A 24,148-nucleotide genomic window follows, 5' to 3' on the forward strand; every position below is an offset into this window, starting at 1 on the left:
TTAGCTGACTGCAGTTAACTAACCTGTCGCAAGGATGACCTGCGAATGACAAATATCTGATCCATCTTCATTTGTAACCTCACAAGAATATTTTCCAGGAGTATTGCCATCACACTCGTGAAGATATTCCAAAACGCAAGTGTTTCCAATTACTTGTGTGTTGCATCTGTATGACGCATAGACCTGTTTGTCATCCTTGTACCATGTGACAAACATTTTTTCAATTCCTGTGAAGGAACATTCTAGCCTCAACTTTTGCCCCCATTGAAGATTCTGGTTTGTGAGCTTCTTCACAAAACGAGCAGGTCCTAAGAGGAATCACATTGCATGAGCATCATGAATATCATGAGCATCATGCTTGCAAATCACTGGCTTCCACTACAGAATCAACTTGAATTCCAACCAACATTAATGTAAAGGGCCTTTGAAAGTGTACTAACCAGATACTGTGGCCACTTCAGCATGACAGATATCTCTTCCATAGAAATTGGACACCTCACAGGAGTATTTTCCAGGAGTGTCTTTGGTGCATTCATGTAAACATTCCAGAGTGCAGGTGTTTCCAACAACTTGAGTATTATATCTGTAAGAGGCATATATTTGTTTGCCATCCTTGTACCAAGTGACAAAGATTTTAGGAGCTCCGGTAAATGTGCACTCAAGCTTCAGTTTTTTGCTCATGGCAACTTTTTTGTCCTTAAGCTTCTGTTCAAATCGGGCAGGTTCTGAGAACAAGAAATGAGCGAATTTATCTTTATCCTATGTCTGCCTAAATATGAAATAAATTTGTAAATAAGTAAACTAGGATGGTATACGAACCTGTAACTGTAGTTATATTGGCATGACAGATATCAGTGCCAAAGGAATTTGAAACTTCACAAGAATATTTTCCAGGAGTGTCATTGTTACATTCATGGAGGCATTCCAAGACGCACATGTTTTCAACGATCCTTGTGTTGTATCTGTATGAGGCATACAGTTGTTTTCCATCTTTGTACCATGTGACAAACATCTTCGGTGCTCCAGTGAATGTACACTGAAGTCTCAGTGTCTGACTGAGTGGGATAGCCATGTCTGTCAACCTCTTCACAAAGCGGGCAGGCTCTACGAAGAACAGCATCAGATCCATTTAAATTACTTTCTTAACAACGACAAGAACTATACAAACAGGCAACATATCAACCTTTACAACATGCGGATTGTTCTTTAGAAACACTAAACTCCTCAAATTGGCTGAAGTATGCAATATCTTTTAAGCATGGAATCTTGCAGATGCAATCGCAAGTTGATCAATATCCCGCAACAACAAGCACTCAAAAAACATGCCAGCGCTCACTGTAGCCTTGATACAAGATAAACAGATTTGAATTAAGACGCATGAGCCACTTCAATGAACGTGCAAAATGTCACAGCAGCACACCATATTGTTGCCAACCGCAAAAAAAAAAAAAACATGAACAAAATTACACCATTCCAGGTGACATGCGGTCCAACGCTGCAATATCAAACTATTCCTTTTATATCCATGGGCAAAATTCATGGGTATGGAACTTTGGAAGATGGGCAGGCAAGGGTCCAGTACAAATTACAAACCTGTAACTGCCACTACTTCAGCATGACACATATCCGTTCCATAAACGTTTGAAACTTCACATGAGTATTTTCCTGTAGTCTCATTATTGCACTCATGCAGACACTCCAGGATACAGGAGTCTGATGTAACTTTGGTGTTGTATCGATATGAAGCATACAGCTGTTTGCCATCCTTGTACCAAGTGACAAACATTTTTGGAGCTCCGGTGAATGTGCATTCAAGTCTTAGCTTTTTACTCATTGGAATGGATTGATCTGTCAACTTCTTCACAAAACGGGCAGGTTCTGAGGTGAAGAGGATTGGAAACCTTTAGTCCAGAAAATTATATATAGGCCTATATATTAAAGAAGTGTAATTTCTAGTTCAGTGCTGACAATTACTGGTATCTTTTATTTAAACTGAGAAGCCCAAAATTAATTTGTAGAGCATTACTGAAATCCATAGTATACAAACCCGTCACTGCAGTCACATTAGCATGGCAAATATCTCTTCCAAAGGCATTGGAGACTTCACAAGAGTATTTTCCTGTGGTGTTCTTGTCACATTCATGAAGACATTCCAAGATGCAGGAGTTATCTGTGACTTTTGTATTGTATCTGTACGATGCATAGAGTTGTCTGCCATCTTTGAACCAGGTCACAAACAATTTCTTGGCTCCATTGAATGTGCACTCAAGTCTCAACTTTTGGCTCATTGGGATGGAAATGTTGCTCAGTGTCTTCACAAAGCGGGCAGGTGCTGATGCTGTGAGGAACAGTATAGCTAGAGTTACATCTCTACAAACGGGAGTTGCGTAAAAAATATGATTGTAGCATTAAAATGTTGTTCTGGTGCTAATCTGCATTCACCATAATAAGTCAAAGGTATTTAAGTACAAGATTTAAAAAATAACATAATTTTGCAAGAATACTGACATCGACATTCAAAGACAGTTGAATTGTCTGTTTTCCATTCCTCAGCCATTTCATAATTATATAATTCTGCATTCCATGTAAGAGGTAAAACATTGAGGAACAACAAGAGACTGTCGCTTTGGCATGTGACTGGTTATTTCATAAGAGTGGTTATTTCATTGCAAAATCCAAGAATAAGAAGGAATTTCAGTACTCCAGTAAAGGTACCAAGAGCCACCATTTGTGCGCCATCCTTCAAGTCAAGATATCTGAGCTGACAATTAACCAGCTTGTGACAAAAGAAAAGACTGAAGACTTTTTTTTCAACAATATTAATGGCTTGGCATGACATGAAACGGAATGCGTCCATTTTGAAGAATGTTGCAGTTGCTCTTCCATTTCGGTTTCTTCCAAACACAAGACGTCTCTTGAACCTCTTCCATTTCACCACCTTTTCAAAGAAATTGGGTAGATTTTGTCTTCAGAAAGACATGAGGTTCTGATTCAAATAAGAACATTTCAAGAAGATAAAGAGTTTGTACATGGTGCGTTGTTTAATGTTTTGCGGTCAATTTTAACAACCACTGTCAAGATATCTAATATTAATTCACCAGTAAAACCAATCATAGTTTCTGACATCCACAACCAGATGAAACTAGGCAAGTACATTCAGTTAAAGAAAAAACTAAACCACAACCAAAGAACCATAGAAACAATTACATACCAAACATGGGATATGAGAAGGCACGGCATCACTTGACAAAAGCAATATGAACTGTAATTTTCAAATACAGAGAATTAAATACAACTAAAGATCGATTTAAATCCAATATAGAAAAGGTATGCGAAACACAATCCAGTCTAAAAGAACCCCAAACATCTTAAGATACTCCATCCTTTTGCCAACCTTTAACTACAAGAGAACCAGAACTACTAATTATTCCAGCATAATTCAATACAAATGCACTCGATGATATCCTCAAAAGTTAGAGTAAGAATCTAAAGAGTGGCTTCTAGGACAAAGACTCAGTGTATGGAAACCCATGGATCTAGGAAATTCAAAGATTAATCAAAAAGTGAAGAAGAAAAAATAAAGTGAAAAAAGTCACAATGCAGTCAGTCTTTGACCATCGATTTTATGAGCATAGTCAAAAAGATTTTATAGAGTAAAAGGAATTCGAATTAATTATATTATTCAGTGTGTTTGTGTTCTAAAGCGTGAACTTATGAGTTGTATTAGTGATCAACATCTCCTGATGTAATGCCAAATGAAAAGTTGCAAAATATAAATTGTCAAAGTTGTACTGTACTTTTATGCTTAATTGTATCACACTGGTGTTTTTATATTTGTATGGTTGATGTTGAAAAATGTTGATATTGCAGGTCAACCGTATTTAAAAAAAAAAAAATCAGATAATTCATGGCAACAGCAACTGCTTAATTGTCTGAAAGCTTTGTTAACAGTTTTAGCTTGCCATTGTAGCCCGCGCTGCCTGTTAGTAACACACCTGTTAGTGCTGGGAACCTGCAGGGATTCTTCTTCTTGTCTTTCTCAAGCATACTAACCTCTTATTATAGCAACTGATTTTGAGGCGATTTTTCCAACTTCGTTTGATAGGCAACATTGGTACTCCCCAAAATCTGAACTTTCAAAGGGACGTGTCTCCAAATATTCAATTAAATCTTCAAAAATAATTTTGTCAGAATTGGTAAATCTCTTATTCTTCAACAAGTTTATTTCAAACGGGGCAGTACCAATGAGCTCACTCCCAAATAAAGCACTGGTCACCTTCACTACATCCAGCATTGGTAATTCTTTTGTGATGGAGGGGGTTTCTGAGAATAAAAATTAAACGGATTTCAGCAAAAACCATAGTAAAAAACTGGTATGGCTATTATTAATAGTACTGATCATCTTGGTAACAATAACAACTACACTAGCACTTGTTGTTGTTGTTTTGTTGTTGTTGTTGTTGTTTTTTTTTGGGGGGGGGGGGGGTGCATCCCTCACTAAACCTTATTTTATGTAGTATATACAAATTATCCATATATATTCTAAGCATTCAAAAAGTTAACAGTCAAAGACAATGTCACACAAGGCTCGAGAGCGCCAAAACTTTGCAGTGCAGTTGTATAGATATGCCTGCTTTAAAAAGTCATAAACCATTTAGACTCTAAAAACGCATGGTGTGTGGAAACACTTTGGTGGATAAGTGGTGAGTTGCTGGATAAGTAGCATTTTCATCATCTTTACCTTTACACACTTACACAACAGAGATATGTACATTAAAGCACATCACAAATCAAATAACACAACATGTATCACTGGACGTTTTCTGCACAGGACTTAAAACGTCACAAAAGAAGAGCAGTTTTGTCCCCACTCTACAAGCAAAGCAATAAGTTCTACATTGGTCTTGCCCTTTTTTGAAAGCCAACTATGTTATGAATCCTCCTTCCATTCTTAATCAGTGATCTTATTCATCCATTTTTGTCATGTGACTTTTTCTGCTCATCTACCATATTTATGACCATCAGCATGAAATAATTATGGCAGTGAATACAAAAACATATGAACAGAAATACCAAAAAAAACATAAATCGCTGGATCCATACCCAGTTCCCAGAACACATTTTCACAGATCAAGTTTTCTGGGACCTGGTATGGATCAAATTCATTGTTCAATATTTTTTCTTAGTATCTCTCTTCATGTGTTTTTGTATTCATCACCTTTGCTTTAACCCACTGATGGTCATACATATGGTGGATAAAGTAACATGGCTGAAACTGAGGAATTCCCAAAATTATGATCCAATATGCACTCAAGAGCCAATGGAATATACATTGCTAAATTTAGGTCAAAAGTATTAATAAATCTGAATATCAGTTACCTCTACCACATACACCCATCAAAATATCTGATAACCTGTATCATAGATGTATTGCAAATATATAAAGTTAGTTCACATACCAGAAAAGAAAATATCTTTACTTAGAAGAGATTCTAAAAATTAATATTTGCAATGTATTTTTGAAAGGAAAAAAAACATTAATTGGGATAGATCTTAAAACATCAAATTTCCATGTGTCTGGTTCAGACGTGGTTATAGAGATAGGTGGAAATATTGATCCCAGGTGGATTAATTGTATTATTAATAAAAAAAAGAATAATATTGAGAGGAAGAAAGACTTGGACATGTATTCAGTGATTTAAAAGTCAATTTGAAAGAATTTAAGACAAATCATATATTGCTTATATATGATTACAAAACATACACAACTCTGTCATACACAAGAGTGCAGATTGGATTTCAAAGACAGAAAAAAAGCTGAACCCTTAAAATTTAATAACCTTTGTTAAAGATTTGTCAGCAGCAAAAGCAAAGAATATAATGTCAAAACCAGTTCACTCACCAGTGATGTTCAGGTTAGCAGAGCAGGTGTCACTACCGTGCTTGTTTGAGGCACAACAGCTGTATTCACCATTGTCGGCCTTTGTTGGGTTAAGCAGCTCCAGAGATGATGTGCTTTGCCAGCTGATGATCCTGAGCTTGTCACTCTGTCTAACTTCTGAGCCAGACTTGAACCACTTGAAGGTCACATTAGGTGTCTCTTCAATCTCGCATTCAAACTTCACTGGGCTGCCGACGTTGCTCTCCATGTCATAAAACTTCTTCTTGAAAACTGGAGGCACTGAAATTTGCAAGGAAATAAATTTTTTTTTAATACATTGACAATAATAGGACTACTGCGTTGTGTGATAAATCAGGATGCATAAGATATTGAAAGGTAGGGAATGATAGTAATCCTGGGATGACATGGAAAAAATAATGATGTGAACGTTAGAAAATAGGTGATGAAGAGCCACACATGACATGGTCATGCTTGAAGAACTCAGAAGATGAAAATGTGCCATTATATTAAAAGAGGGTGAAAAGATATTTAGCACACATAATGTATGCTTAAAAATTATTCTTAAAGAAATGGTGAAGTAATGGAAAGATGATGTAGCGGTGCCAACTAGTTCATTAGTGATGGTCTGAGTTGAATTGTTAAGAATGATCTATCTCATCTAAGATGACAAAATCCACACAATCCAACCTCTTGAGACAACAGTGAGCCTTGACGATGAGGATGATGATATCTTGCCAGCTTCACTCACAGCTTCACAGGTATATTCCCCTTCATGTTTCACCTTGATAACTTTGTTGATTACTAGTGTGTAAGAATCGCTGTCCTTTAAACATTTGAACTCTTTGCCAGATTTGATCAATACTCCGTTCAAAAGCCAGTTTACACTTTTTACACCTTTTATTCTCACAGACAATGTAACTTTGGAATTGTCTTCCGCAGTAATATCTTTTAATGGTATTTCAAAAAGGAGCTCTTCTGTCTTAATTAAAATGTCCTCTCTTTTGTCTTCTTTAATAAGAACATCCATAGACTCTTCAACAGTGATCTGTCTAGGAGGTGCATCAACTGTAATATCTGAAACACACACCTCTCTCTTATAATGTTCAGATGAAATGGATTTAATTTCCCTGTGTTCGGTCTTACTGAAACTGTGGATCTCCATTTTGGATTCTGCGGCCTTCTGGGTCACATGGTGCTCTGACTCCTGGATAGCAGTTTGCCTTTGAGTCATTGCAGAATGCAAAGAGACTTGAGCTTCTGTTTGCAGAGCTGCAGACTGCTTTTTAGGTGTTGTAAACATTTCAACATGTTCTGTTAAAATTGCTGAGGATAATGGATATGAAGAAGCATTGCTATCCAGCGATCTCTCAGGTCTGTCAAGTTTTAAGATGTTTGACTGTTCAGAGCTGAAGACGAGTTTCTCTTGATTAAGCATAGAGTAGAAAGCAGCATGAAGTTCGTCTTTAAGAGCCGCTCTCTGAGGGTATACACCCTCGAAGACAATTGTAATTTCTATAGGTGGACCAGCTGTTGTAATAAGGTAAGTGAACAGCATGTAGTTTGGTTCCATACTCACATTGACCTCCTTTACTTCCACAACTCCTAAACTTTGCACTACATCTGCCAAAATGAAAGGCTGATCACAAGCCACAGCAGACTGAAGTGTCATTTTCAACTGTTGTTTGATGTCCAAGCTGTGTGATTTTGGTACAGGAATTACAAAGGTAAGTTCCTTTGGAAGAGTTTTGCTTTCTTGTGATTCACTTACTAAAAGCGGTTCTAATGGCTGTGTTGTAATGTTTATTTTAGTCGCTTCTGATCTGGTAAATCCTTCAGACATTTCACCTGTCAGAGAATGTTTTTCCTCCATAAGTACTGACTGTCTTACAGACTGACCTTCTTGAATCTGAACTGCAAAGTCTTGCTCAGCAGCCTCAAGAGCAACACAACTTTCTGTTGATATGGATTTTTCCTCTACATGCAAAGACTGAACAGGTACTTTAGGCTCTACATCTGTCTTACAAGTGAATTTCTCAACTGCTTTGAAACTGTCTGTGAGGCCCTCTTCTATAGAATGAGATTCAGACACTGACGCTGCATGTATGTGATTCCACCAGTCCTCTTTCTGCAAAATTGCACTTTGTGGCTTGACCTCACTTGCAATAGGGCTTTCCTTTGAAAGTGGAACAGGCTGTGATACTACCTGAAGAACACTCAAAGGTCTGGCTTCTGTTTTGAGCTCAATCTTAAGACCTTCTACTGTCACATCAAGACCTTCTGCATAATCTGACGTTAGTTCTACTCGTTCTTCTTTAGTGGCCACAAATTTACGGTCTTTTTCATGTCTCTGGGTGGCTTTCTGTTCATCTGTTTTTTCAACTGAAACTAACCCTTCTTTACATAAAGAGATTTTCGACTGCACCGAGTGGAGATGTAATTGGGCAGGAACCTCTAAACTAGGCTTTACAACCATTGTGGTATCCTTGGATGCACACTGTGTTGCTTGTTCATAGAAAACTGTTTTCTGGTCATCAGAAGACACTGTGTGTAAAAGAACTTGCATTTTTCTGACATCTGCCAGCTCCAAATCTGGCTTCTCACAAGTAAATCTGACTTCAGACAGAAGAGTGTCTTGGTCACTGATAAGCTGTAAATGCTGCACCTGATCCTTTTCTTTCTGGGAATGGACTGAAAAAGGATGCTCCAGGACAGGTATTCCAGTGGTTTTGTCAGCTTGAAGCTTATTCTTTTCTTCAGTAATCAGGGCTGATTTTAATATTGGATCTTTAGTGAGCTGAGCAGTTTCCTCAACTGGTCTATGCATTGCAAGGGGTTTTTCTTTTAAAAGAGTGTGCTCAGTTTCACTAACTGACGTAAGCACTGGTTTGGCTCGTTCCTTTTCTGCTAAACATACAATGGACTCAACAGTTGCTAGCTCTGAAGCATGACATTCTGTAACTGCTACATTCTCTGATGATGTTGCAGTATACAATAACTTAACCCCTTCGGTAACTTTGTAGCTTTTCATCTCTTCAGGACTTTTAATTGTTGTGCATTCCTCTCGTAGAATTGGCAGCTTAATTTCAACTTGATGACTACTAACAATAACATTTGGTGCTGAAGTTGTGTGCATCTTTTCTGTTTCACTTTTTAGCAAATCCTCAGCTTTCACTATGCTAAGAGGTATAGTACTTTCTGAAATGGCAGACATAAGTTTTGAGGGCACCTCAAAACTCAATTCAAGCTCTCCGACTTCTGGACTAACAATTTGATCACAGTGCTGCTCACTAAAGCCTTGATTTTCTTGTACAGCAGAGATTATTGCAGCCATATGCAGCTGTTTCAGAGGAGTTGCCACCACTGGGTTTGCCTGGGCAGGGACAACTTTTACTCTCTCCAGCACATCATGAGACTGCAATAATGCAGCTTGGTGAGTTACCTGCTCCATTTGAACAGTGGTTGTAGATATATCTAAAACATGCAAAGTATCTATCTGCTCATTTTTAACAGTTTGTCTGTCTTTTGTGGCAATGGTGCAAGCCATCTGGTGTCCCTGCTGAAGGCTAGTTCTTACTTGTTCTGGAAGGCTGACACTATGTGACTCGGTGGCTTCTGAAACAGTCCTCAAGAATACAATGAGTTCTGCGCTGCAAGAAGTTTCTCCAAAAGGATTAGATGCCTTACAAGAGTAAAGACTACTGTCGCTTTGTTGAATGCCCAATATCTTTAAATAGCCAGACCCATCTTTGTTGTTCACAATGATGCAGTATTTGCTAGGCTGCATATGATTGCTACCTCTGTACCACTGAACATCAGGAAGTGGAACTCCTGTTACAGTGTATTCAAGGAGAGCATTGCTCCCAACTGCGCACTGCACATGCTCAATTGCTTTGACAAAATATGGAGGCTGCCCAATGGTCTCTTCTTGTTTCTTTGTGTCCTTCACCTTAACATGAAGATAGGAAGTACATGTTGACTTGCCAAATCGGTTGCTCGCTGTGCAAGAATACTCTCCCTCCAACTCTTTGGTAATTTTAGTTATGACAAGAGTGTGTTCTTCCTTCTCTTGTACTAATGTATAAAAAGATGAGGACTTTATTAATTGGTCGTTGTGGTACCACTGAATAACTGGCTTAGGAAATCCAGACACAATCACAGTAAACTTAGCTGTGTTTCCAACAGTTGCAATTGCTGATGAGAATTTGGTTACAAAAACTGGCTTTTCTGGCTTTTTCACTAATGACTCTGAAAGTAATTTAGACTCTGGCAGGAGTTCAAACGTTTTGCTTTTTTCTTTTAAATGAAGACTTGTTGCGCAAGAGTCCTCCTCAGTTGATATAGTCGAGGTAGAAAACACTGAATAAAAAATGATAATGGTATTTGTCATAATATATATCATAATATCTACAAAATACATAAATAAAACACTCTGTTAGTGTAGGGAAAAAACTGCAGATTCATTATAAATGCTACATTTACATTTAAATAAATAAATAGCCTCACAACAAAATTAAATGAAGTAAACAAAAGATAACAAGTCACCATAATTTGTATTTATTCGTTTACCTTTTGCTTCTTCTTCATAACTGGCCTCCTCATCCACTTTAGACACTGTGAAAACACAAACAAATATTAGATGTGACAGCAAAGTTTCTGTGCAGTGTTTAAAAAAAAAACAATTTCTCATTCAAACATAATTGCAAATGGACCACATCTCCCTCTTAGAACACCCATTACAGGTGTCCACTGCAGTATCTGTCAGACTCCTTTAGAAACAACATTTGCATGTTGTGATTTTCTTTCCCTTTTTTATGACATGTCACATTCTCTTTTTTCTGTCTTTCTACTTATAAGAGTGGACATAAAAAGTGTGCCCAGGGCTAACATAAAAGGTGGTAGAGACCAAAGCATGCAAATGCCAACCTGTCTTCACTCTGAGATGAGTGCTGCATGTTTTGTCTCCTGCAGCATTGATAACTTTGCAAGAATGTGTGCCCCCTTGCTCAGTACCGATATTCTTTACATTTAAGTAGCACAATGGCCCATCATGTTTCAAGGAGTATGACCTTGGCTCTTCAACATTCAACTGGTTGTGTAGCCATACAATGAATGGAGAGGGGCTTCCTTTGTTTATATAATAAAGAGAAACACTCTCCCTTTGTTTGGCAAGGAATTCTGGGGACAGTTTCACAAGGAACTCTGGCTGAATTGCATCATATATGTCACGCTCCAACAAAGGGATACCATCAGGATTGTAATGTCGGCTTATCTGCCACTTTGTTGTCAGGGCTCCAACATTCTGCAGGAACTCCTGATTTTCTTGGTCAGTGGCCTTTTTACTTGACTCATTTTCAGTTTTAGAAGATTTACTGATAGAATCTGAGGGTACGGGGGTTTCTTTGGGGTTCACTTCTTTAGCTGAGTGAGAATAAAGTTAGGGAAATTTATTAGGGATTATTCAGTAATTCAGCAAGATATTTTAGCATTGATAAGAACAAAAAAGTTAGTAAGATGGAGGATGATGTTAGGCCAGGCATGTGAAGGATCAAACTATTTAAAGTATTAAAATAGATTACATGGGATATTACATTGTAAATTCAATTCAAAATTAAAGTTGGTTATAGCCACATGAAACATATTTGAGATTAACAAAACACCAGCAGGAAGCAGATGGGAGGAAATGAGCATCAAAAGACAAAAAAACTATAACCACCTTCGACTGTGAGCTGTGCAGTCGTTCGATTCTCGCCATTTCTATTTTTAACAGTACAGCAGTAATGTCCCTCATCCCCAAGATGGACATTGGGTATTATGAGAGAAATGAGCTTGCCTTGATGTACACAGTGAACCCTTTCTGTATTTGTGATTGTCCTTCCGTTGTGGTCCCATACAATTTCAGTAAATGGCTGTCCACTGAAGGAACAGTTGAACTGAGCCACATCACCCAGGCCGACAATTACATCACTCATTTTCTGGGTCAAAACTGGGCTTGTAGAATATTCTTCCACAGAGGTAACTTGTTGGACCTCTATGCTTTTAACAGATGTTGTGGACATCATCACCGTAGAGATGCTTTCAAAAGTTTGCATAGTGGAACAATGAGTCTCACTCATGGTCTGGGAGGTGACCATCTCCGAATGAGTCATTCCGGTGCTCGAAACACTTTGTCTACCTACTGTTCTCACACTGAGATCTGAGCGATAAAAAGAATAACATTAGACATTTGTAAATGTCAAATTGCCATTTAAAGTTTAAAAATAATAGATCATCATCACTGTAGGGTAAAGATAGTGAGAGATGGCAGGATTCCATTGATGAGTTCTCAAAATCCATGAGGATAATGACAAGCAAAATGTTTTTTTTTTGTGAGAAAAAAAACCTATTCACTGAAAATAAAGTTATTAATGGTCTGTGGTTAGGTTTCTCATTAATGAGAAAGAGGTGATGCAAAGAGGTGATGTATCTTTTAATGTTTCTATATTGTGCCTGATGGATCAATTAATTTAGTTGGAAAACAGTGCTTTTCACATGCACAGTAAAGAATAATGGGGACTGGTCTTAGTAAGGTCATAGAAATCCATTATGCCAAGATTGACCAAAGTGTATTTAAAATGAATGATCTGACCATCATGCATGACATCTAAAACCTGTATTAAGCAACGGAACATGCAAAAAAGACCAAAAACAAAAGTCAGGTTGTTCAACAAGAAAAGGATGGTCTTGGGAGAAGACAAGGAACCTAAAAAGTTTGCACATACCATTGACCGTCAAAACTGCAGAGCAAGAGACCATTCCTCCAGAATTGCGTGCAACACATGTGTATTCTCCTGCATCTGGAACATATGCTCTGGAGATCTCGAGCTGGCAGATATCATCAAACTGAGACATTCTGAAGTTGTCAGACTTCACAATTTCCTTATCTCTACAGTACCAGGTAATCTTCAGATCTGCACACATCAAACGAATGCTTGTTAACTCCACAAACGAAATTATATATGCTTATTAAAAATGTAAAAAATATTATATGATCCACAAGTGTTTAATGCACAGGTTTGATCCTTACCATCTCCAGCAACACGGCACTGGAGTCTGGCTGATTCTCCCTCTTCAGCAGAGGTACCTTGCAGCGAGGTAATAATTACTGGTGGAGACACTGGGGCCACAGTATCTGGAGAAACCACTTCTGAAACTGTTCACAGAAGTTATGTTTGTGTTAAAAATATTGGTTATATGAAAGAGTTTTAAACCAGTATCTAATATTGGTTTTAAATGACAGTCTCAAAATAAGCTTACCTTCCACATTAAGTGACGCAGAACTTGTGGCTACTCCATAGTCATTCTTAGCTTCACAGTTGTACTGAGCTGCATCCTCTGGGAAGACTTCAATGAGTAACAATGTGTGCTCATTTCCCTCTCTCAGGAACTTACACTTGAACCCAGAAGACAGGGCCTGAGAGTTCTTATACCAGGACACTTGAGGCAGAGGAATTCCTGTCACCTCCACAGAGAAGCGTGCAGGTTTGCCAGCCTCAACAGACAGGGGCTGCATGTGCCTGATGATCTGAGGAGGCTCAGGGACTGAATGAAATCAAGACACATGTTAGACCAAGACAACCATCTTCACAAATCAGACTTTAATGTAGTGGCTCAATGCAATGGTATGGAATGGACAGAAAGAGTTGTAGACATATTCCGATTAAGTATTGCATATACCCACAATAGCTTGGGTCACAATGCATTCAATTGATGAAAAGTGACAGTAAAGACTTTTCCATTGTTACAAAAAAAAATCTATTTCATATATTTGTTTTTCTTAAAAAGTATTGTGGCTTCGACAATATATATATCGGTCATGCAGCGCGATATACGCGTTTAGCACAGCGTGATGGACGCGATTTCGACAAATTGTGGCAATAATAGTTTTTCATATACCGGTATATTGTTTTACTTTTGAATACAGTTATGAAAGACCTGTTTGTGAAAGTTTTTTTTTATTTTTATTATTGTTTATGTTAAAACAGCACCTGCTTTCTGGTCACTGTTAGCCTACCTGCTGAAATCACAATTGCCTGCTGGCAAGTTACGGAACATTTCTTTATTGTTTATCCGTGAGCATCCTTAAATTGTGTCACTGTTAAATGTGTGAGCTGTTAAAAGTGTAACTGGAGACAGGACAGGAAAAGAATGTCTATTTTTATTTAATCTTTTGGTTTTGTGAAAAACAAATCTTTTGTTTGTGAAAGAGCCATGCGTTAAAAGTCAGATGGCACCTAAGCTACTTTAGGATTTGCTGTATGTCTGAACAAAAAAATACAAGTTAACTATCTCCATTGCATCGTATTACATTGAATCGCATCGCGTTGAATCGAATCGAAATCGGATCAAACCGCATCGTAATAGTAGTGAATAGTATTGCATCGCATCGGTAGCTGCTTATATTTATCTTTAATGTATCGTATCGTTGGCTATGCATCGAGATGCGTATCGCATCGGCCTCAGTTATGGAGAAGCACATCCCTAATATATATATATACTGTTTTCAGCTGTGATAATAATCATAAGAAATGTTAAATGTAATAACTATGTGACTGAAGACTGGAGTAATGGCTGCTGAAAATTCAGCTTTGCAATCACAGGAATATATTACATTTTAAAATATATTAAGATATAAAATATGTTAAGAAAAACCATAACTTAAATTGTAATAAAATTTTACAATATCCCTTGTTTTACTGGATTTTTAATCAAATAAATGCAACTTGGTGGGCAAAAGACACTTATTTAAAAAACATATAAAGAATCTTACCAAACTCAAACTTTTGAATGGCAGTGTAATATGTATGCAAAATAAACTGAACATTTATTTAAATATATTTATAGATATCTGAACTGTACACTCACTCTGGACATGTAGGATGACCGTGCTCCTGTTCTTTCCTGCTATAAATGTATATTCTCCAGCATCACTTCTGTAAGTCTCAGTGATTGTCAAGCGATGTGTCTTTCTAACTGTCACATAGTTAATGCGCTCCTCAAAAGATTGAATTTCAACACCATTTTTCAGCCAGCGACCTTCAATTTCATCCTCATTAACTTCAAACTCAAAAGTAGCCCTCTGTTTCTCAACCACCTGAAAAGCATGAAAAAGAGAGAAAAAGTGATCTCACCGTGACACACAGGTAATGTTTTAACATGTGACTGTAATAAGACAAAAGATAGTTACAGTGATGTCCTTCTCAGCAGGCTCAGAGATGCGGACATCCTTGCCCTCCACTATGAGGTTTGCCTTGGAAACACTTGCACCAGCAACCACAGAGAACTCTCCGGCATCAGACATGCGAACTGACTGGATCATCAAACGCTGCAGGAATTTGTCAGTGGTGGCTTTGAACCTAAAACAATGAGGAAGACACAGTAGAGATCTTTAGACTGCAAAAAAATGATGTTGTCTTGTTTGGCATACAAATATTTAAACATCCTTAGAACAAGATAAAGGTACTTAAGCAAAAGTGCATAATATATTTAGACTAGTATTATTATACATTCTTTGTTTTAAGCATGAATCTATCAAAAATAAATTATATTTATTATTTACACAAATCTTAATGTCTTAAACAGATATAGTTTGATTAATGATATTAAGATTATTATTATTTTTTGGCATTGTTTTTTTTCTTGTTTTTGCAGTTTATCTGCAGTGTAAATTGCATTAAAAGTGAAGCCATACCTGTCAGACAACTCAAGCTCCTGCCCATCCTTCATCCAGATCACAGGGATGTTGGGTTCAGAGAGCTCACATTCAAATATAGTCTTCTTCTTCTCAGTTACCTTTATATCTTTAATGTGCTTGGTGAATTCAATCACACGAGCTGGAGAAAACAGATTTTTGTTAGCCAATCTACTAGGTTACATAAAAGCAGCTGTCAATAGAAAAACAAAACTAACCATCAACAAATAGTTTTGCAGATGTTTCAGCAGATCCAGCCACAAACTTGTACTCTCCTCCATCCCCAAAGTGAACATTTCGGATAGTGAGAGAGTGGGTGAACTGTTTGCAGCGAGTTTGGCATCTATCACTGGATCTTATTTCTACTCCATTCTTCAGCCATTTGTAGGTGATGCCTTCAAAGTTGACATTCGCCTCAAATGTAACAGTGTCTTTTTCTTTAGCATTGATGTCCTGAAGCATGGATGTGATCAGAATTGCTGAAAGATTTGAAATTGCATTTGTGAATATGCTGTTTATAGTAACTTTATATATATATTTTTAAGTTTACAAACACCATACAAATTACTCACGTTTTACAGTCAGGGTAGCAGAGACTTTGTCATTTCCACACACAAATGTGTATTCTGAAATGTCCTCCTGACTGGCATTCATGACTTTCAGCTGATGAAGTTTGCCCTGCACCACAATTCCAAACTTCTCGCTCATCTCAATCTCAACTCCATTTTTCAGCCAGGTGGATGGAACATTAAAATGTGAAACTTCACACTCGAACGTGGCCACATGGGTCTCTGGAACCTCAATGTTCTTCAGAGGTTTTGTGACTCTCAAATCTGAATATATGCAATATATGAAAGTTAAAACATATTTAGAATGCCAAATTTGCACATTTAAGGTGAACACTACTGAAAGAAAATCTTCAGATACTTACATTCAACATGAAGATGAGCACTGCAGTGCAGATGCCCAACCAGAGCAATGTATTCACCTGCCAAGTGACCTTCAACACTCTGAATGACAAGTTTGTGGGCTTTCCGCTCAGATAGTATTTTAATATTTGAACTCGGCTCGAGCTCCTGATTATTGAACATCCACTTAACTGGAATGTCATCATGGGACAAACTCAGCTCAAATGAGGCAGTTGCCCCCAGCAGTGATGTCACATCCTTTGGTTTTTTCACAATTTTGATAGCTATAAAAGAGATTTAAAGGAATTGAAATACATGTAATAACAGCAGACATATTTAAATAACTGTATACTTGACAGATAATTATAAACATTAAAACCTACTTTCAACATTTAGTCTGGCATTAGCAGAGAGTTTTCCAAGTTTGAAACCATAGACGGATTCATCTTGGGAGTTGCAGTTTTTGATTTTCAGGGTGTGAACCATGCCATCAACTGTTATCTCAAATTTATCACTTGGATGAAGCTCAACACCATTCTTGATCCACTGGGATCCTTTCACATCTAAATGGGTGAGTTCAAGACTGAATACTGCCTCCTGGGTCTCAGTAACGGTTTGGTTCTTCATTGTCTTCCTGATTTTAACAGCTTGGATAAAAAAGTAAGAAAATAGATATAAATACCTTCTAACGGATGGGATAACATAATTTGCAGTAAACTAATCTAGCGACACAACATTTACCTTCAACCTTCAAGTTGCCAGATGTCTTGGAGTTTGCCACCTGGTAGGTGTACTCTCCAACATCCTGTGGCCTGGTGATACCGATGACAAGGCGTCTAACAGCACCATTATTTTCACTTATGATATTATCGCTGAAGTCAATGGGGTGGCCATCTTTGAGCCATTTGCCTTCAGTAGTAGGGTTAGCAACTTCACACTCCAGCTCAGCAGTTTGAGATTCTGCTACAGTCAAATCATGGAGTGGCCTGTTTATAGCACCACCTAGTGGAGAAATAAAAAAATGCAACAACTCAGACACATGACATGATTCACACCGTGTGCATGGCCAAACAGTGGGTACTTATATTTTAAAAACAATTTGAATGTCTACGTACCTGATACAATAAGCCTTGCCCTAGATTCCTTCTCACCAGCCATAAACATGTACTCTCCTTCCTCATCCTTCATGGCATTCAAAACAGTGAGGCTATAGTGTGTACCTTTGCCCTCAATCTTGTACTTTGGACCTGCTTTTAAAGGTTGACCCTTGAAAGTCCAGAGAGCATCAATGCCCGGATGAGATACCTCCACTTCAAAGGTGACATTCTGGGTCTCGGTGCAAACGCAGTCCTCCATGTGCTTAACAATAGATACAGCTATAAAACACAATAAACAATGACATCATTATCGACTCTTTTAAAACAATTAAAACAGGAAAGAAATATATTGGAACAATTTTGAGTGACACTCACACTGGACAGAAAGTTTACAGATTGAGTCTACTTTGCCAGCAATCAGTTTATATTGTCCTTCATCTGATGCATAGGTCCTGTTAATTGCCAGTCTCTGTTTGGATCCTTTGACAACCATCTGGACTCTATCACTTGCTGTCACCAGCTTTTCATTTTGGAACCATTTTACTGAAGTTATATCAGGAGCAGAGATTTTAGCCTCAAGGACAGCTTTAGTGCCTTCTACTGTGGAAACGTCTTTTAATGGTGCCAAGAAGCCAATAGCTGGAAAAGAAACAAAATGATTAATAAAACAACCTCTTTCCTCATGAAATGGAAACCAATGTTTGAGAACTCATTGAACATTCATTTATGGTTAATAAGATGACTTACTTTGAACTGTTAGCTTTGCCTTTGTAGAAATGTCCTGAGCGGGAACCACAAAGGAGTACATTCCTGCATCGCCCTTACTGGCGTCCTCAATGAGAAGCTTATGGGTGACTTTGTCAATGACCATGTGAATCTTATTGGAAGCAGAGATGGCTTGACCATTCATCATCCATGAGCCCTCCACATTCTCCTGAGAGAATCGCACCTCAAATTGTGCAATATCACCCTCACAGATTGTCAGGTCAGAAAGGCCTTGCATCAGAGTCACAGGACGCACTAGAGTGAACCAGACATAATTAAATATGATTTAAATGACTTTTAATTATAGCAGACAACTAAAATGAGTTTTAATAGAAAAGTTCACAGCTTATAAAAAGCACTTTTAAATAATCTAATCCTAGTTTACTCATTCTCACCTTTCATCTTAAGGGAGGCACTTGTCTTAAGATCTCCCACTTTAAACGTGTATTTTCCTTGGTCCTCCTTTTTAACATCTTTCACAGAAAGACTATGACGACCACGACGTGCAGACACAACATATTTAAGGCTAGGAGTGATTTCTTTGTTCTCAAAATACCAGGTGCCTTCAGCATCCTCACGGGACAAAATACACTCAAACTCTCCAGAGTATGTCTCAGGTACTTCTGTATTCTCAAGGTTCTTTACAATTTCAAGTGGTGCACCTGTGTAAGACATCAAATTGTAAATTTCACCAAATAATTAAATGGTCAAAACTATTTAACACAGTTGGATGAGAAGATAAAACTGTTGTAAGTGTTGTAATAACCTTCAACATAAAGTGAGGCGGTGGTTCTTATGTGGTCATCGTCAACAACCACACAACTGTACTCGGCTTCGTCCTTCATAGAAATGATCAGCACTGACAGGAAGTGCACCTTTCTGTCAGAGTGCATTCTGTATTTGTCACCTGAGAAAATTTCTGCATTGTTTTTCATCCACTTGACCTTAACAAATGGCTCATTCGTCTCACATTCAAAGGTCATCATGGTGTCCTTCTCTTTAGCATTCTGATCTTCTAGAAGTTGTGTAAAAGAGAGTACTTGTTTGCCTGAAAGAAAAGTGAAAGAACAATGACTCGAGATAACTTTTACCATTTATGGTACTGATAATATGCAAACAGCAACTAGTAGGATTTTATTTTTTACCTTGAACCAGCAGGAAAGCATGGCTTGAGGTCTCTCCAGCAATGTTCATGGCTTTGACCATTACACTTGCTGAGTCCTCAGCTAAGACATTTTTTATCACTAATTCACAGACATGGTCTTCTGGCCAATACCAGTAAACCCGGTCTGACTTCTCCAATAAGATACCATTTTTGAACCACTGACATTCTGGATCTGGTTTACCGGTGACTCTACAACGGAAGTGTACTTCATCTCCCAGGCCAACCGTCTGGCTCTGGATCCGTTCAATGATCTTTGGAGCCTCCATGCTTGGAGAGAGCACAATTTTATCTGGCTTGACTTTGGGAATGGTGAGTTTACCCTCCTCTTCTTTTTTCTTCTCAGCATCAAGCGCTAGTTCTTTGGCGTGATGAAGAAGTTCTTCTTTCCTCTTCTTTAGCATACCCTCATAAGACTCATCCTTCTTGCGGGACTTCAGATCTACAGCAGTTATTGCTTCATAGTAGCCTTCCTGGGTCCTACGCTTGAATTTGCTTCTCAGTTCCTCTGTTTCTTCTGTTGATTTCTCATGGATCACTCTCTCGGTTTTCCTCAGCTTAACCACCTCCTTGGGTTCTTTAGAGACAGATGGTTTCTCTGCTTTGACAACCTCAAATGAGACTCTACCATGCTCTTGTGATGGTGCAGGAGCAGGAGCCTTGATCTCAGGAGCACGGCGCAGGATTGACCTGAAGTCCTCCTTTTGCTGAATCTCAAATTTCACAAGATGCTCGGTAACACCTTCAGGGTTTTCAGCCACAACTTTGACATCACCTGAATCATATGACTTGGTGTCTACGATTTCCAAGTAGTGAATACCATCAAACAGAATTCTAAATCTTTTACTCTTGCGGATGAGCAGTCCATTGAGGTACCAGTTGACTTTTGGGGTAGGGTAGCCTGTCACCCTACAGCGGAATTTGGCTGATTCTCCCTCCATAACTCTTACTGGCTCTGGAAGTAGCACAATCTCTGGCTTAGTCTTCTCAAAGTTATCATCTCCAGTAACTCCAGAGGGGCCACCCTCATGGGCAATACGCTGTATTTCATCTATTATTTGACCTCGCCTTCCCTCTGGCAACTGTGTTTCCTCAACAAGGCTTTTCTCATCTTTAACAATTAGTGTAGCAGAGGTCTGGTCAACTCCAAATTTGTTGGTGGCTCTGCATGTAACGACACCACTATCTCTGGAATAAGCAGCTTCATAATCAAGACTGCAGTAGCCAAACTCATTGACCATGCGTAGTCTGTTAGCAGCTTCTAATGGCTTGCCATCATGCAGCCACTCAACATTCATGGTCGGGTCACCAATTGGGGTCAGTCTGCACTCAAAGTGTGCAGGTCCAAATCTCTTCAGCCTGACTGAGGTAAGCTTCTTTTTGAAGTGAGGCTTCTGTTGCTTCTCCTTATCGTAGAGGTCACCATCTTCCCATTGTTCCTGACCATAGCGAAGATGCAGTGGCTCTAACTCCGGTGCAGCAATTTCTTTGGCCTTGTAGGTTCCCTTGGGAATTACAAGTTTTTTCTCAGGCTGAGGCTGTACTGCATCCACCTCAATATTAACTCTGCAACGTGTGGTATCTCTGCCAGCTTTGTTGATAGCTGTAGCAGTGTACCATGCGCTATCAGATCCTGTACTTGATGGAATCTTGAAATGAGCTTCTCCTTTACCACCCTCAATCCTAATAAACAAATAAATTCAGTTAACTGAAATATAGAAATGCTTTATATATATATATATATATATATATATATATATATATATATATATATATATATATATATATATACATTTACATCAACATCATCACAGGGACCAACATTATGATCATTTACTTGAATTTACTTAAACCAGTAGGCTATATTTTCATGACTGAAAACTTACCTGATATGTGGGTGTTTATGTGGGGAGATTATGTCACTGTTCTTCAGCCAAACAATGTCAGGAAGGGGGTTGCCAATAGCTTTAACAGCTAGCTCAACCAAAGTACCCTCTTTAACGCTGATGTTTCTTAGCTTCTCAACAAACTGTGGTCTCACCAAGTTTTCCTTGGCTGAAAATGATAACAATGCAAACCGAATATTTTATTACAAATAATAAATGCAGTTGGCCTGAAGTCATACAGAAAGTTATTTTATAAATTAATTCTTAGTGTACATAATGCCATACCTTCAACAGTGAGAGTCATAGATACAGATGTTTTTCCAGCTCTGTTCTGAGCAACAACCGTCCACTCTCCAGAGTCCTGAGGCATGGCAGGAACCACAATCATTGATTGAGTTCCATCCTCCTTTACAACAATCTTGTGGGTGTAGTCATTGACTACTTGTTGTCCTGTAATGAAAAAAAATATAGTTGTCATGGAATGGTAATAAAATAATTGTCACTATTATAAAATCTCCTATGGATGCAGATCACTAACCATTGTGGAACCAGTAAGTCTCAGGCATCGGTCTTCCAACAACTTTCAGATCAAATCTTGCAGTCTGTCCCTCAGAGCACTTAAAGGAAGAGGGCTTCTGTACAAACACAGGCTTGTAGAGTCTTTCTAGCTGGGCCTCATCTGTCTCATCAAGTCTTCGGGAAGGTGATCGACCTGGAGAACGACTCGTTGAGCGTGGTGATGTGGACCTAAAAATTGCAATATTTTTAATATCTCAATCCAATAACAATTTTATTATAATATCATGTAATTTGCTATGGCGATATTACAAACTATGTAATTTTCTTAGATTGATTAGTCAAAACTTACCTAATTCTTTGAACTCCTCCTGGCTGAGGAAGCTGTGTTTGTGTTACACCAGTTGGCTCCACGTACAGCTTTCCAGAGCTGACAGCATTACCCTTTATGTTACTGACCAAAGCAGTGTAGACACCCTCATCTTCTGCCAGCACCGTAGGAAGACGCAGACTGGCTCTACCATCCAGCAGAACCTCCATCTGATAACGGCCTCCATGTATGATGCGCTTGCCATCTTTGTACCAGGTTATCTATAGTTCAAATAATAAATAAATAAATTCGGTCCGCTAATTTGAATGGACAAGCACTGATGATTTTCAGTACAATTGTGCTTGTTTGTTATTGTTCAAAAAATTAAACAACTTAGTTGATCGAATGTATGTATACATTACGATTTAATCTTACCTTAGGGAGAGGGGTTCCTGTCATTCTACAATGGAAAGTTGCACTCATTCCCTCCCTGAGTCTGTAACTTTTAACTGGAGTATTAAAGACAGGAGAAATAGCATCATGTTCAGAAACACTCATATCCAACTGCTCCCCATCCTCAGTCACCAACTCCTGGTAGGTAATCGTGAGTAGGTGGAACTCAATTTCTTGGATGAATCTCTGCTCCAAGTTAGATATTTGGAACTCCTGTAAAATATCATTGTAAGGTTCATACTCACACTTTGTAAATTCAGAAGTTGATTTTCAGGATTTATAATGTTAAAATAATATTGAAAAACAAATAATTTCATACCTGCTCTGAAATGAAGGACTGCATCATCTGGGTTTGTTGAGCCATCCTTCTTTGTACGAGCATCTGCTCTTTCTCAGTTAAAGTCTCAACAACAGCAGGTATGTCAGACACTTTTGGCTCCTCTATAATAGTAGTAACTTCTGTCTTGAATGTCTCTTCTTGTTTCTTTACATACAGCTCATATGCCTCTGTAAAATGCCAAAAAACACTATAAACAATTGATCTGAAATGCTATTGCAATTTATAATATAGTCACCCCGAAAACCAACCTTCATCAAGCAGCATGGCTGATGCTGAGATCTCTCCAAGTGGGTTCCTAGCAAAGATGGTGTACTCTCCTGCGTCATCAGCAAATGTCATGGAGATCTCAAGCTTGCATGCTCCTGTATCCTTATTGTAGGCTACTCTGTACCTAGAGGATATATGAGTTTGAGTTTATTTCCTATTAATATCTTTGCATCATAGTTCACATAAAACTGAACTCAAGCTGAAGACAATAGATAAAAACACTTTGGAAACTAAGTCGCAATAGAAATGAAACCAGCAGAAAAAGGATTTGTTTATCTGCTAATTCATTATTAACCAGCCTAAATACTTTTTATTCACATAAATAAAAAAGTATGGCAATATCTTACAAACAATTCAGATCAGAAAGTGTATATTTGTACAGTATAAAACATACCTGTATCCAGTAGTAAGTGGAATTCCACTTTTCTTCCAGTAAATATGAGGCTTAGGGCTTCCTCCAACCTGGCAATCAAAGGTTATGCTGTCGCCCTCCACAAGCTTCTGCACTGTGGGTTTCTTCACAAAGAAAGGGGCAACACCTGCTCCAGCTTCCATATGCTCAGAGACCGCACTTATTTCAGACATTGTCTCCTCTTTTGCTTCAACTGTAACCCTGTTTGTGAAACACCAAGGACTCAGATTGCAAATTCTTATATTATTTAATGTAGTTTTAAACCACAAAAGATTCTATCAACTCACTGTCTTTCCTGAGCAGACATTTCAATGTGCTCAGCAACAGTAGAGAAATCCTCCCGGCTTTCAATGTCTTCTGAGACTGAAAATGAAAAATGAACTGTAAAAATTAGTCTGTAATC

At 38.2% G+C, this 24,148-nt stretch overlaps 1 protein-coding gene across 7 annotated transcripts in view; it reads right to left on the reverse strand.

The window, feature by feature from the left end:
• Positions 1–24,148, reverse strand: part of ttn.1 (titin, tandem duplicate 1) — a 138,150-nt gene that overhangs the window by 105,024 nt on the left and 8,978 nt on the right. For 6 of the 7 annotated variants that reach the window (XM_079617489.1, XM_079617488.1, XM_079617487.1 and 3 more), the window contains exons 10-37: positions 24,033–24,108; positions 23,728–23,946; positions 23,315–23,457; positions 23,046–23,233; positions 22,709–22,939; positions 22,316–22,554; positions 21,986–22,194; positions 21,733–21,897; positions 21,448–21,616; positions 19,545–21,244; positions 19,166–19,447; positions 18,795–19,061; positions 18,382–18,654; positions 18,010–18,273; positions 17,653–17,913; positions 17,279–17,539; positions 16,921–17,184; positions 16,561–16,821; positions 16,202–16,462; positions 15,848–16,108; positions 15,630–15,771; positions 15,126–15,294; positions 14,804–15,032; positions 13,196–13,480; positions 12,966–13,091; positions 12,661–12,849; positions 10,469–10,513; positions 5,903–6,181 (exon numbers count right to left, since the gene is read on the reverse strand). In XM_079617489.1, the coding sequence (XP_079473615.1) occupies positions 5,903–6,181; positions 10,469–10,513; positions 12,661–12,849; positions 12,966–13,091; positions 13,196–13,480; positions 14,804–15,032; positions 15,126–15,294; positions 15,630–15,771; positions 15,848–16,108; positions 16,202–16,462; positions 16,561–16,821; positions 16,921–17,184; positions 17,279–17,539; positions 17,653–17,913; positions 18,010–18,273; positions 18,382–18,654; positions 18,795–19,061; positions 19,166–19,447; positions 19,545–21,244; positions 21,448–21,616; positions 21,733–21,897; positions 21,986–22,194; positions 22,316–22,554; positions 22,709–22,939; positions 23,046–23,233; positions 23,315–23,457; positions 23,728–23,946; positions 24,033–24,108 (7,458 nt within the window). Of the gene's footprint in view, positions 1–23; positions 309–440; positions 726–819; positions 1,105–4,053; positions 4,324–5,902; positions 6,182–6,589; positions 10,259–10,468; positions 10,514–10,825; positions 11,321–11,615; positions 12,096–12,660; positions 12,850–12,965; positions 13,092–13,195; positions 13,481–14,803; positions 15,033–15,125; positions 15,295–15,629; positions 15,772–15,847; positions 16,109–16,201; positions 16,463–16,560; positions 16,822–16,920; positions 17,185–17,278; positions 17,540–17,652; positions 17,914–18,009; positions 18,274–18,381; positions 18,655–18,794; positions 19,062–19,165; positions 19,448–19,544; positions 21,245–21,447; positions 21,617–21,732; positions 21,898–21,985; positions 22,195–22,315; positions 22,555–22,708; positions 22,940–23,045; positions 23,234–23,314; positions 23,458–23,727; positions 23,947–24,032; positions 24,109–24,148 lie in introns of all 7 variants that reach the window. The other variant, XM_079617483.1, reaches the window with a different exon arrangement.

Source organism: Phoxinus phoxinus (genome assembly GCF_949152265.1).
Source record: "Phoxinus phoxinus genome assembly, chromosome: 7".
Taxonomy (NCBI): Eukaryota; Metazoa; Chordata; class Actinopteri; order Cypriniformes; family Leuciscidae; genus Phoxinus; species Phoxinus phoxinus.